General features: G+C 44.1%; 1 protein-coding gene across 5 annotated transcripts in view; it reads left to right on the top strand.

The window, feature by feature from the left end:
• The window catches only part of LOC138951914 (potassium channel subfamily K member 10-like), a 107910-nt gene that overhangs the window by 92807 nt on the left and 103 nt on the right, over positions 1 to 15000 (top strand). For 2 of the 5 annotated variants that reach the window (XM_070323475.1, XM_070323474.1), the window contains exons 7-8: positions 7403 to 7555; positions 13068 to 15000. The exon at positions 13068 to 15000 is cut by the window's right edge and continues 103 nt beyond it. In XM_070323475.1, the coding sequence (XP_070179576.1) occupies positions 7403 to 7555; positions 13068 to 13217 (303 nt within the window). In that variant the 3' untranslated portion in view covers positions 13218 to 15000. Of the gene's footprint in view, positions 1 to 7402; positions 9470 to 9641; positions 9967 to 13067 lie in introns of those variants that run through there. The other 3 variants (XR_011451262.1, XM_070323476.1, XM_070323477.1) reach the window with 3 other exon arrangements.

Here is a 15000-nt window from a genome sequence, read left to right on the forward strand (position 1 = left end):
ACTGTTCACCATGCCAAAAGGCATCCGCAGGCACTCATACGTTCCGTCTGGAGTTGCAAAGGCGGTCTTTGGTATGTCCTCTTCGCGCACAGGAATCTGCCAATATCCCTTGCTGAGATCGATCTTCGAGAAGATCTTACTGCCGGTTAACTGTCGGAATAGATCAGTTGCCGTCGGCATTGGTTCAGGGTCAAACACGGTGATCTTATTGACTTTCCTGAGGTCAATGCATACCCTGTTTGTGCCGTCTTTCTTCTTGACAACAACAACGGGAGATGAGTAAGGGGATGATGACTCACGGATGACCCCCATCTTCAACATGTTGTCGATGTCCTTCTTCAAGGATTCCCGAGCCTGAAACGGGATAGGGTATGGTTTTGAGCGAACAGGAACGTCAGATGTGAGGTGGACTTCATGTTCGACCAAGGACGTAGAGCCTGGAACATCAGAGAACCTATGGGTGAAGTCGCCCATAAAATCATGCAGCTCCTTCTGCTGGTCTTCTGTCAGGTCAGGTCCTAACTCTTCCTCCGAAAGCGGCGTATGGCTGCCTAAATGGCGGGGTAAAAACGGTCATACACGTAAAATTCCACTCGTGCAAAAACACGAGTGTACGTGGGAGTTTCAGCCCATGAACGCAGAAGAAGAAGAAGAAGGTCCTAACTTGACGTCATCCACTCCCTCTTTCTTGTGGAGGTCTCCCAACTCCAGTAGTTCCTCGCCGTCGAACTCGTCTAGTTCGGCTGGTTCTTCCGCACTTGCTGCGACCTGTACTGCTTCCGGAGGTCTCTCCACATACAGTTTCAGGAGGTTAGCGTGGTAGATCTTGGACTTCTTGCCGACATTCACCTTGTAGTCGTTGATCCCTACCACGGCCTCAACCTCGTATGGGCCTTTCCACTGCATCAGTAGTTTGTTGTGATCAGTGGGAAGCAGTATCAGCACTTTGTTACCTGGTGTAAACTTCCTGTTTACGGCTTTGCGGTCGTAGTAGTGCTTTCCACTATCCTGAGACTTTCTCAAGTTTTCTCTCGCAATCTCGAGAATCTCCTCCAGTTTCTCTCGCAACTCGAACACGTACTGGTAACTGTTCTTCACTTCAGGTGTGTCCACATCTTTCGTCCACAATTCCTTTAGTATCTGCATCGGGCCTCTCACGGTCCGCCCGTACATCAGCTCGAACGGGGAGAATCCAGTGGACTCTTGTGGCACCTCCCTGTATGCAAACAGCAAGGCATTGATGTAGTGATGCCACTGCCTTGGCTGCTCACTGCATAGTTTCTTCAGCGTGGACTTCAGCGTCACATTGAATTTTTCGACCAGCCCATTGCACATCGGGTGATAGGGTGTCGTAGTCAAGTGACGAATGCTCAGCAGCCTGTTGACCTCTTCCATGCATTCAGAGACAAACTGTGTCCCCAGGTCTGTGAGGATCTCTTCAGGAACCCCAATTCTGCTGAAAATGTCCACAAGTGCCTCGGCAACAGTCTCGGTGTCAATTTTCTTCAGAGGCACGGCTTCTGGGTACCTGGTTGCATAGTCTACCAGGGTCAGTACCCAACGATGACCCGCTTCACTTGGCGGTTTTATCTCGCCGATGAGGTCAATGGCCATCCTCTTGAAAGGTCGGTCGATCAAAGGCATCTTCTGCAACGGCACTTTCGGGACCTTTCCTCGAGGTATGGTTTTCTGGCAAATATCGCACGATCGGCAGAATCGAGTCACATCTGCATGCAGTCCTGGCCAGTAAAACGCAGCCTGGATTCTGTCCGATGTCTTCTTGACACCCAGGTGACCTCCCATAATAGAGTCGTGGGCCACCTCCATCACCTGGCGCCTAAGTGGTTGAGGCACCAGAACTTGACGTAATGGTTTCCCACCGTTGACTCTCGCGTGCTGGAACACTCTGTACAGAATCTTGGCCTTCACTTCAAATTGCACAGTGCCTTCGCCCTTAGTCATCTCCTTGACAGGACGACTCCTGTACTTTGTCAAGGTCAAATCAGCTTCCTGTAGCTGAATCAGCCGATCCCTGTCCACGACAGCAGTTGCAGAACTGTTGGTGACCCTGAGTGGCGTAGTTGTTTTGTCCTTCTTCGCCTGGGCTCTGGTCGTCACAGCGCTTACAACCTGCGGCTGGTCGCGGCGATGCACAGTAGCTCTGTCATCTCGTAACAGTTCGCTGATATCTTCATTCGCGAATGGCAGTGGGTCTTCCTCCTCAACAGCAGGCTGAGCTGCGCCCATTCTCCATTCGACATCAGGGTCATCAGGACGTCTCGCACCCCCAATGTTCCCAATTAATAGATCGTACAAGGGCTTCTTCAGGCAGACGGCCTCAACTTCTCCGGTGAAGTATGGAGTATCGATCTGGATTTTTACCACTGGTGCCTTCACGCATTTGCTGTCAGCCATGAGCGTCCACTTGAAGTCACCAGTGAACTTCTCTGTTGGCACCAGATCCTCTTTGACGATGACCCCATTGCAGCCCGAATCTCTGAGAACAGTCACTTCCTGCTTCTCAACAAATCCCTTCGACACGGGCATGTTCGACACTGACACAGCTGCGCTGGCGACGACAGAGATTGACTTGCCATTGGCGAGTAGAAGCTGGCCATCAGAAATACATTCTTCCACGTCCGATGGTGTAGCCACGTGCTCGGCAGCCCTTGGAAGTATGACGCTGCTCGCACATTCTTGTTGGTTCGAGCCACTCGTTTGCCTCTTGTTGTCGTAATATCTCCGTCGATGTTCTTGCGCTTTGTCATTGACATGTCCGTTATTTTTCTTTTGGGGACAGTTGGCGACTCGGTGACCCTTGGCATTGCAATGGAAACACGTTATGTTCTGCCCTTCATTGGATGATGGTGCGGACTCAGTTTGTCCCTTGGCAGGTTGGTTTCCCTGGTTCCCGCTCTTCTGGAAAGGTTTCGATGACTTTGACGTCCCCAGGGTCCTTCCATGAGCAATGAGATAACGCTCAGCAGCATCAGTAATGTCCTTCAAACCCCGCAGTTTTTGCTCTTCCAAGCGGGTCGCCAGGTCCTTCGGGCAGGCATTAAGGAACTGCTCCTTCACGATCAAGTCCCGCAGACTCTCGTATGACTGCTCTTCACCTGATAACTCCACCCACTTCTGCAGGTATGACGACAGGCGCTCCACAAACTGGCTCGGTGTCTCTCCAGACAATGGCTGGCATTCGCGGAAGCGTTGACGGTAGCCCCTTTCAGTGAAGTTGTAGCAACGCAACAGAGCTTCCTTCAGTACATCATAGTCTCTGGCGTCATCGTTTGAGAGTCTAGTGTAGACCTCAAGTGCTGCCCCAGTCAAATGTGCGCTGAGTTGAATCGCCCAGTCGTCGCGCTGCCATCTAGCACTCTCAGCGAACCTCTCGAATCTTGCAAGGTAGCAGTCGATCTGGTCCTTCCCGTCAGCGAATGCTGGAAGTTTCGGTGCCCTGTGTAACATTTGCTGCTGGTTATCTCTTTGGCGTGGTGCCTCGTGCTCATTTTGAACACGCACCATTTCTGTCTGAAGCTCTAAACGCTTCGTCTCCATTTCTATTTGGAGCTCTAAGCGTTTCAGCTCAATTTGCCTTTCTCTTTCTTCACGCTGCGCTTGTCTTTCTTCACGCTGCGCTTGTCTTTCTTCACGCTCACTCTGCGCTTGTCTTTCTTCACGCTCACGCTGCGCTTGTCTTTCTTCACGCTGCGCTTGCAGTCGTGTCTGGGACTCGACGAACTCCGTCAGCTGCTTGCCTTTCAGTCCCAGTTCAACTCCTTTTGCCCAGAACTCAGCCATTCTGGTCTTTTCCGGTGCGTTCGTCTGTATTATTTCACAGCCACGAACGTAGACGAATGTAGTCTTCTAAAAGAACACAGTCTCTACTGCACCTCCGATGCTTCTCTCGTCGCTGTTCACCTTCGTAGACGCAGGCTGCCACCCTCCTCGTCTAACGTGACGGCGCACTCTGCTCACGATACGTACACGACGTACCTCAGTCGTATTTCGTAGTATTAATGCACTAGCTCCGCGACGAAGTCCGTCTCGTCCAAACGGCAGCTTACCTCTGTAATGGCCCTGTCACACGACCGTTTTAAAGCCTGCGTATGCCGACGTATGGGACATTTGAATAAGTACGCTGGCGTACGTCGAATACGTTATGGGTACGTTTTGTATACGTTAAGAGGACGCTGAAGCACGCTGGCATACGTCGTAGTACGCTGAGCACGCAGCAAAGTTTTGTGCATGCACAAAAATTCTCGACGTATGGTTCATACGCACTGCATACGTTGGCACACGTTCACACACGTTACTTGTACGTTACTCATACGTCGATAAATATCTGTATCTGTAGATAGTGCTGAGACATTCCGAACGCAAGCAACACTTCTGCCGTATAAACAGTTCTTCATGGACACGACATTCTGCACAGAGAGTACAGAACTTACCACTTGATTTACCGTTACATAACAAGGAAGAACTAATACAGTTTCTACTCACCAAATTTGCAGAATTACTTGCCGATTTCCCGCGATTTATAGAACAAATGACGTGATCGCATGGCGTCATGTCTAATAAAACAAAACTTCCGAAATATATCTAATAAAACAAAACTTCCGAAATACGTTCTATCCATTAGCAGCGGCGACGACATGTGATCGTCAGCGATAAGCTGTTGCGCGCAAGACTATCGTTAGGCATACGTTGTGAACGCCGGCAACACGCTAAGCATTCGTTGGGCATAAGTTGTGAACGCTGGCAACACGCCAAGCATACGTTGGTGTACGCTATCTATAAGTTATTGAAACGTTCTGCATACGTTACTAATACGTTATGTATACGTCCAACTCGTTATGAATACGCTATGTATACGCCAAAGATTGAAAAAAACATCGATAGTTCAGCGTACGCCATGCGTATGTTCATACGTCGGCATACGCTGGCTTTAAAACGGTCGTGTGACAGGGCCATAATCCCGATACACTCCGGCGTCGCTCACCGTACCGAGCTGCGGCGATTACCAAACTCTTCACCAGTCACACCGAATCCACGGTTCCGTAGTCCCAATACTGATCCCTCAGGATACACCCGATTGATGGCTACCTCCTGTGACTGTCTTGACGCTGGTCCTTGTTACTGGAAAACCCTTGGCGTTAAACGTAGATCCTTGGCTTGGCCCCCAATTGTTACACGACACTTGAGATTGCCACAAGTTCTCAAATGTCGTATAGTTGTGTTCTTTTATTCTACGTCGCCCGTCTTCGCAGCAGCAGAAAACAACTCGTCAAATTGAGTTCGAGGATTTATTCAGCATTCAATACATACAACTGCACAACGTAGCAGAACTCAAATAGAAGCTTTTTTTAACATTCAAATCGCGCTGGCATATATAGTAAATACTCAATCTCGAGAATATTCCAGACCGAACACGATACAACTACACCATACGAGCCGTGCATGGGCTAAACTAGCGACATTCTCTTATGACGTACATCAAAAGCGCCGACACACTTAATCCGAACGAACGCCACGAACTCACGACTAAAACAGCATGGTAAACAACTTGTTTTGACAGGACTAGAAAGTTCACCTGCATTCTCGTCCAAGCATAAATATTGTGTTTACAAAATATAATATCGGTACTTTCCCACAAAGCACAAATAAGTCAACTACATGCAACACACAAAACTGAACCAAAGCTCAGCAACGGTAGCGTTTCCTAACACAGAGACCTTCAAGTAAGTACACAGTCTCTGGTAGGGTTTTATTTTATTGCAAGTACTGACATAGGTTTCAACGTTGCGAATCCCGAAGTATTGACCAGGACTATGTAGAGTGTGAAATCGCCAGGTCAATGACTTGCACATGGTTCAATAGTAAAGGATGTTCTTTACTGCTTGTGTACAGGCCTTTTTGTCTTCTCACTTTGAGGTACTTTCTCAAAGCTGTTTAATCTGTCTGTTTGTTTCCTATTTCTTTGTAGATTTCTTTCTTTTTGCTTTTATTTCTTTCTTTCTTTCCTTATTTCTTAGTTTCCTTTTTTTTTGGGTCATATTTTTCTTCTTTTTTTCTTTTTTTCTTATTTTCTTTCTTTTTTTCTTTCTTTCTTTCTTACTTTCTGTCTGTCTTTCTTCCTCACTTTCTTTCTATGTTTTGTTTCTTTTTTTCTCTGTATATATATTAGTATATGTTTCTTTTGTTTGTTTATTTGTTTGTTTGTTTCTTTCTTTCTTTTTTTTCTTTCATTCTTTCTTTCTTCTCTTCTCTGCTTTCTTTCTTTCTGTCTTTTTTTCACTCTTTGTTTCTTTTATTTCAGTTTATTTTAGTTTATTTCTATCTTTCTTGTTATTTCTTTAATTTAAATTGCATGTTTTGTTCACCATTGTCTAATTTTTCTTGCACGTATGTGCGAAAGTTTGTTGTGTTTTATTAAAAATCCCCGACACACACCTTCCATGAATTTTTGATTTTGTTCTTCACAGTCGGTCTTTAAATATTTTAGCATCAGTCCGATCTTTCTTGTTTATTTTCCTTTGACATTGAGATTCTTTTGTTTTGTCATTTTATACTAACGATCTCATCTTCACTTGCTAGTGTTGTTGTTGTTGGGTTTGGTTTCGTTGCTTTTCTGCAGTGCAGTACAGTTCGACGGTATATTTAGGGCGTTTAAACTGTGTGACATTTTTTTAAATTTAATAAATCATAAATTAAAAGTGAACATTTATACTTAGTTTCTAATAAATTTTGTTTTGTGCTGATGTGCGTTGTGTTGTTTTGCTTCTCCTTATTTTGTTTTATTCTGTTTTGTTCTCTTCTGATCGATTTGTGTGTGTGTGTGTGTGTGTGTGTGTGTGTGTGTGTGTGTGTGTGTGTGTGTGCGTGCGTGCGTGCGTGTGTTTGTGTGTGTGTTTGTCAGTGTGTGTGTGTGTGTGTGTGTGCGTGTGTGTGTGTGTGAGTGCATGCGTGCGTGTTTGCGTGTGTTTCGTTTAGTCGTGAATCGTTTTATGTTTCTTTTGATTTGTTCCGGTCAGTTTCCTTTTCATCCTTCCTTTACTTTTGTCTTGTTAATGTCTCGATTGATTGCTGTACAATATGCAAGGCGAAAAGGGTCAAACGATCGAGTAAAAGGATGCATACTTTTCGCGTTTGACCCTTTCCGCCCTACGCACGGAAATGGTCAAACTGCTCGTTCAAAAGTATCGTGCAAAAGGATCGATCCTTTTCGGAAAGTATGCATCCTTTTACTCGAACTTTTGCTCGATCATTTGACCCTTTTCGCCTTCCATAGTACAACACTGTATGCACGCTTGTGATTTGAGTTTGTCAGTTTTGTTTCTAATTGCTTGACGCGATTACCTGCATGCTTATTTGTTTTGCTTTTGTTTTGTTTCTCCCAAAGGGTACCCGCCTGTTTCGTAAGATTAGCAGCGGGTCGAGGGAGATTAACAGCGATGTGTCGGAGTCACCCCCTCCCAAATCCTCAACCCCCGAGCGGGAAGCCAGGCCCCCTCCTCATTACGTCGACGACGAGTCACCTCCCCCTACTTACTCCGTAGGTTTTGCTTAGTTTGTTTTGTGGTTTGGTGGTGTTGTTTTGATGTAGTTGGTGGTTTTAATGTTTGTGTTTTTCGGATTTGATATGTATTCAATTTTTGTTGTTTGACATTAGTTTGCACGTTTTATCTCCTGTCCCTACTTTGGGTTTGCTTTGAACTGTTTCGTTTTTCTATTTTGTGGTTTTTCGATGGGGTTTTGTTTTTGTTTTTTTGGTGGGGTTTTGTGATTTGATATGTACTACATTTTTGCTGTTTGAAAACGCTGTGAAACTCTTTTTCACGTTTTATCTCATTCCCTTACTTATTCCCAAAGTTTTGCTTAGATCTGTTTTGTTCTTTTTGTTGTTGGTGGTTGTTTTTTCCCCGGTTTTTTTATGGGAAGATATTGTTATTATTCAGTAACCCTTTGAAATTTGTGTGCTCGCTTTTCTCCTTCCCCTGCTCATTTCGTAGGTTTTGCCGCTTCTGAATACATCTTTTGTTTTGATGTGTACCATATTTGTGACCCTCCACCACGGGATGAGTCGCATGTCACCTTTGCATGATTTTCATATTTTTACATTTTCCTAAAGAGATGTTTATGCTCTATCCAGTGGTGAAACCCGTTTTAAAAAAGAGCAAGACTAAGGTGACCCTCACACTGTTACCAGACACTCCCCGGACTTATGTTAAGCCTAGCCATAGCCTAGCGCAGAACCGCGCGAGGTGACATGCGACTCATTTCGTGGTGGAGGGTCACATTTTTGCTGTTAGAAAACGTTCGATTTGTTTGCAACTCTGACATTCTTGCCAGACATTGAACGAACGTTCACCAAAGGGTTTAAAAAAAAAATTATATATATATTTTTTTTATTGTCTGACAGCTTACAGACTTTTCGATTAAAAAAAAAAATAAACGCGGAGGGGAAAAAAAAGAAGAAAAAAAAAGAAAGAAACGCGACGGGACAACAATAACATGTGTACCGTGAGTCGAATAGCATGGTGTGCCATGTTATTGTTCATAGTTTGACAACAGAGTTTTTTTTAATGTTTAATTTGTATCATAATAATGTGTCTGTCTGTCCACGTAAAAAGACCATTGGGTCGATGTACTAGTGAATATCTTGTTTTGTAAAGATAAAGATAAAGATAAGATTTCGTATAGTCCTGTAAGGTTACCCTCGTGGAAATTCGGGCTGCTTTTTTCCTGGGGAAAGCGGGCTGCCGTACAGTTTTACCCCTTTTTTCCCCTTTTCCCTGCATGTTTGCATTTATGTTTCCAACCCCTTGGTTCTATATCGTACGCTTGCCTGCATACGGGGGTGTTCGGACACCGAAGAGAGTCTGCACAAAGTTGACTCAATGAAAAATATCCCTTGCCGAACGTGGGGATCGAACTCACGCCGATAGCGACAACTAGTCAGTTTTGAATTCAGCGCCGCTACCGACTGAGCTCCAAAGAAAATTTTGAATTTATAAACGTTCCATTTACTTACATTTCTTGTGGGCTTTTTTTTTGTTCAAAAACGTTGTGACTCTTTTTTGCATGGTTTTCTGTCATGTAGCTATTTGGTGTTAGAAGCCTTAAATTTAGGGTGGGTTGTGTCTCTTCTGCCTACTTACATCATATAGGTTTTGATGCTGTTTGGTTCCATTTTTAGGTTCATTTTTATGTCAGTTTGCGTGAAGTCATTTATTTTTGGTGTGTTGTCTTTTTATGTGTAGTATTTTCGTTGTTTGTTTGTTGAAAATAATGCGAAAAGGAGCATGAGAGAGAGAGAGGGTTGGCGCGTGCGTGTGCGTGTGTGTGTGTGTGTGGGGATGTGTGTGTGGGGATGTGTGTGTGTGTCTGTCTGTCTGCCTGTGTGTGTGTAAGTATGTGTGTCAGTGTGTGTGGGTGTATATATATATATATGTGTGTGTGTGTGTGTGTGTGTGTGGATGTGGGTGTGTATGTGTGAGTGAAGGTTTGTGGATGTGGGTGTGTATGTGTGAGTGAAGGTTTGTGGATGTGGGTGTGTATGTGTGAGTGAAGGTTTGTGGATGTGGGTGTGTATGTGTGAGTGAAGGTTTGTGGATGTGGGTGTGTATGTGTGAGTGAAGGTTTGTGGATGTGGGTGTGTATGTGTGAGTGAAGGTTTGTGGTGTGGTGTGGGTGTGTGTGCGCCGCACGATCTCGGTCAAATTTATGATGTACGGATTTCAAAGAATCGCATGAGATAAAATATTCATTTCTAAGTCTTTTGTTGTTGTTGGTGGTGTTTTTGTTGGCAGTCGCTTGTTGTATTGCATTGCTCCTTAATTCCACGGTTGGTTGGTTTTGTTGGCAGTCGCTTGTTGTATTGCTTTGCTCCTTAATTCCACGGTTGGTTGGTTTTGTTTTTGGTGTTGTTTGTTTTGTTTTCAGAATAAACTTTTGGTTTTGGTTTGATTTTGTTATTTTGTTGTCGCAGTTTTCTTGCTGTTCCTTTGATGTTGTTTTCCATCATGTTTCTGTCATCTTTTCTGTTCCTTAGATGTGTGTGTATGTGTGTGTGTGTGTGTGTGTGTCTGTGTGTGTGTGTGTGTGTGTGTGTGTGTGTCTGTGTGTGTGTGTGTGTGTGTGTGTGTGTGTGTGTCACTCTATGCAAGTGTAATGTTCATCAGTACTGGGTATGACACCCACAAAGTTGCACAAGAGGGGTAGATATATAAATACCTTTTGTCAAAGCAACCATTAGATGCTGAAACTAGAGGAATACCCGGCTTGGCCGGGGTGAATCGCGAGACAGAGACAGACAGCGTGGCGGTTCACCACAATCACCTTTGAAGGCGAAGTCCTGTCAAACGGGATTGAGAATTTTAGAGCTTATTTCTTAGCCCTATATTATCTGTTGTGGCTTCTCAAATGCCAGAACATACAGACAGACAAAAGCCGCTAGACCCCATCACAAACAGAACTCTACAATCCACAGGTTTTCCCCCCCACACACACAAACACACACACACACACACAGAAGCCGTATATATATATGTATATCTATATCTATAAATATATAGAGATAGGTGACAGTGTATTTTTCGCGTGGCTATAAATTGATTCGACCTTTTCACTTTGACAGTAAGAACAACTTACGGGTGCAAGGGAAGCGTTCTGGACAGCGCAGTGACATTCTAAAAATAGTAACGTAGAAACGGGAATATGGATTGAAGCCACACGAAGGAAGGGAGATAAACGCAAAACACTGGAGAAGATAAGGAAGAGTTACACAATCACCTTTGAAGGCGAAGTCCTGTCAAACGGGATTGAGAATTTTAGAGCTTATTTCTTAGCCCTATATTATTTGTTGTGGCTTCTCAAATGCCAGAACATACAGACAGACAAAAGCCGCTAGACCCCATCACAAACAGAACTCTACAATCCACAGGTTTTGCCCACACACACACACACACAAACACACACACACACAGAAGCCGTATATATATATGTATATCTATATCTATAAATATATAGAGATAGGTGACAGTGTATTTTTCGCGTGGCTATAAATTGATTCGACCTTTTCACTTTGACAGTAAGAACAACTTACGGGTGCAAGGGAAGCGTTCTGGACAGCGCAGTGACATTCTAAAAATAGTAACGTAGAAACGGGAATATGGATTGAAGCCACACGAAGGAAGGGAGATAAACGCAAAACACTGGAGAAGATAAGGAAGAGTTACTGGGAATGGTGAAATGAACAGAAAAACCAAAATCGGTTCAGCGCTGCGCGCTGAGAGCACGTGTTGAAATATCTCATCGATGATATTGTGTCCGGGGTGTAGCTGAATACGGTGTCCAAATTTAAAAAAGATCCACCGTGAACTGTGGCTTTGGTGTGTAGCTCAGGTGGAACCAAAATCGGTTCAGCGCTGCGCGCTGAGAGCACGTGTTGAAATATCTCATCGATGAGGTTGTGTCCGGGGTCTCTCTGAATAAGCCCACCAAATTTGAAGCAGATCCATCGAGAACTTTGGCCGTGCATGGCGAATACACACACACACACACACAGACAGACACAAGTCGTATATATATAGATATATAGATATATCATTACATGAAGTCTACTACTTTAACAAAAAGAAGAAGATATGAACACTCACATATATAGCAAGTGTTCCTCTTAAGAAATATGTCCTTTTCGTAGCAGTTACATTCTTAATCCCAGCGCCTGTCTCAGTGTTTGCATGTCTGTAGGTCTGCCTGTCTACCTGTCTGTCTATGCATGGGTGTGCTTGAGTGTTTGCGTGAGTGTAGGTTTTCCACTCTCCGTTGTGATCATTGCTGCTTATCTATAATCAGCTGCTGACGTTTAAGACGCAGACCTTTTTTTTTAAGTATTTGTTATTTATAATTTTTCTGAAAAGTTGCTCGCTTCGAAATCAAACTTTAGACCCTTTCTGAAATGAACTGATCTAACATACACTAAAACAAAAACACGTAAACAAACTAACGAAAAAACGAACGGACGAACGAACGAACGAACTAACGAACGAACTAACTAACTAACTAACTAGGCTAACTAACTATCTATCAAACTAGCTAACTAGCTAACTAACTTCCTAACTAGAAGCTACGAGAGAGACAGACAAAACGGCAAGCAGAAGAATACATCCACAGAACCGACTATCTTAAAAAAGCAACAACAACAATAACAAAAACAACAAAATGATTTATTTGTTATTCTGCATTTTCCCGTCCACCGTTCAAATCTAACGGTAACGCGAGCGGTGTCAAGAAAAAAGCACCTGAAGCACGTGAAAACGATTAATGACGGTGGCAGATAGGTCAACTGCATAGCTCATCAATATTATTGATAGCAGGATCATGGGTGCAGATGTCGGATTAGCTCGGCTCCCTGTGGCTGCGTGTATGAATGATAAATTCAAAAACGCAGCAGTTTGCTGTGACATCAACGGTCCAAGAACATTTGTCTTTCGGCCTTTCTACCACCCCCCCCCCCCCCTCCGCCCCCCTCTCGCTCTAAGAGTTTATCCCCAGGCCTAAACTCCTTACAGTGACACGCACGCGCACGCACGCACGCACTATTGCACACACACACACTTACACATACACGCACGCACGCACGCACCTCACACATGCACACACACACACACACACACACATACTCGCACGCAGGCACCTCACACATACACACACACACACACACACTCACACACACACACACACACACAAACAAACACACACACGCACGCACACACACACACATGAACACACATGAACACACACATACTCGCACGCAAGCACCTCGCACACATATATATACACACACAGGCACAAACACACACACACTCACACACACACACACACACAGGCACTGATCATAATTATGAAATATCACCTAAAAAAAAAAATGTAAAGTCTTATTTCAAAAACTTAAAGTTTATAAAGTGGACACAATTGTGAAACTTTAATTTCATTTTAACATAACAGAATTGCATAATCGTGTTGGACATTTTCAATAATTTTGCCCCTCTTTGTTTTTCGAGAAGGTGGAGATAGGACGCATCAACGGGGAGTTGCGGAGAGCAGCAAGAACATCTTCCATTGCCAGTGGTGGCAGCCGGACGGTGAATCCTGCAGTTGCCATAGAAAGTGAACAGAGAGAGGTTGAACTCGTCAGTGTCAACTATATCTAATGGGCAATTTCATGTGATAGACTGATGTGTGAGGAAAACATGGACATAGACATGTGATGGCTGATGTCTCGTGAGTTAGATGTGTGTGGGAGAGAAAAAAAAGGGACATAGACGTATACAAGACAATCAGTGCCAACTGACGGTCGATTCCACGAGCGAAGTGTGTGTGAGAGAAAAATATTGGACATGGACAAATGAATCCAGCTATCGTGATCTATATCTGATGGCCAGTCTCATGAGCGAGGTGTGAGAGAAAAACAAGGACATCATAAGATGTGTGCGAGAGAAAAAAGACATAGACGTGTGAATCCAATCTGTGTCAACACAAGCGAATGATCTTACTGTAGATAATATACCTGTGGTGTCATCTATATCTGATGGCCAGCCTCATGAGCTGGGTGTGTGAGACGAAAATAGAAAACGCGTGTGAAGCCAACCAGTGTGAACTTTATCTGATGGTAAACATTATGAGCAGAGTGTGCAAGCAACAATAAGCACACAAGCGTGTAATTAGAGGGCCCCAAAGGGGGGGGGGGGGGTATCATCACGATCACGGGAAGGGAAACTTTAGCTTTCACGATCACAGTTACCTTGATTTTTGTTTTCACGATCACAAACACCTTGACGAATAGAGGATCATAGAGTGATACAGCTGTGAAAAATGTACGTTGAAAATAAAATGCTTTGCAATAATGCCCATCACGATCACGAAAACAAATGACGATCACGATCACGAGACTTGATTTTGTTGTCATCACGGATCACGGGCAAAGTCCCATCACGATCACAGAAATGGAAATTTCGGCAATCACGGTCACAGAAAGGTCAAAAAACGCCAATCACGATCACGATTTAAAACCCTTTGGGACCCTCTAATTAGTCAGGGTGAATTATGTCACATGGGCAGATCCATGAGGCAGACATGTGACAACATTGACTTGAAAGTGTGATGCGAGTCAGTGCGAACTACATCTTGTCACCGTGTGAATTCGTCTGGTGATCGTCATGAGCTAGGTGCTTGAGAACACTGATCACAGGCGGAGTGTGGACTAGCCCGGAGTGTGAACTGGTTCGGAATGTGAACTGGTTGGGAATATGAACTAGATCTCGGTTCGATATCACGAGCTAACTGTGTGAGGAAAATGAACACAGAGTAAAGTGAAGTAGACCAATGTGATTTACATGTGATGAGCTATGTGTGTAAGAAAAGAATAATTAAGCACAGAGACGTGGAGAGAATCAATGTGAACGAGATCTGACGTTCGACATCACGAGCTAGGTGTGTGGGGAAAATAGACACAGACTGGAGTGAAGCACACCGATGTGATTTATATTTGAATTGCTGCGTGTAAGGAGAGAATATGCACAGATACGTGAAGAAAATCAGTGTGAACTAGATCTGACGTTCGACATCACGAGCTAGGTGTGTGAAGAAAATGAATTCAGGCATGGAACAAAGTCAGTGTGTTCTGCATCTGATGGGCTAGGCCTCTAAGAATAATCCACACTATTGTCAACTTTACATGATGGTTGCCATCATAAGCTGTGTGTGTGTGTGTGTGTGTGTGTGTGTGTGTGTGTGTGTGTGTGTGTGTGTGTTTTGTGTGTTTTGTGTGTATTAGTGGGTGTGGGTGTGTATGTATAATTCTGTGTCCAGTCTGTGGCCAGAATGAAAAACCGTTGAGACAATTCTCGTTGCTGACATGCTCTCACAATCTAACTATAGCACGCTGTGTATGCAGAGCTAGATGAGGTGTGACTTTAGCTGTTTTGTTATCATGAG

Source organism: Littorina saxatilis, linkage group LG17, assembly GCF_037325665.1.
Source record: "Littorina saxatilis isolate snail1 linkage group LG17, US_GU_Lsax_2.0, whole genome shotgun sequence".
NCBI lineage: Eukaryota > Metazoa > Mollusca > Gastropoda > Littorinimorpha > Littorinidae > Littorina > Littorina saxatilis.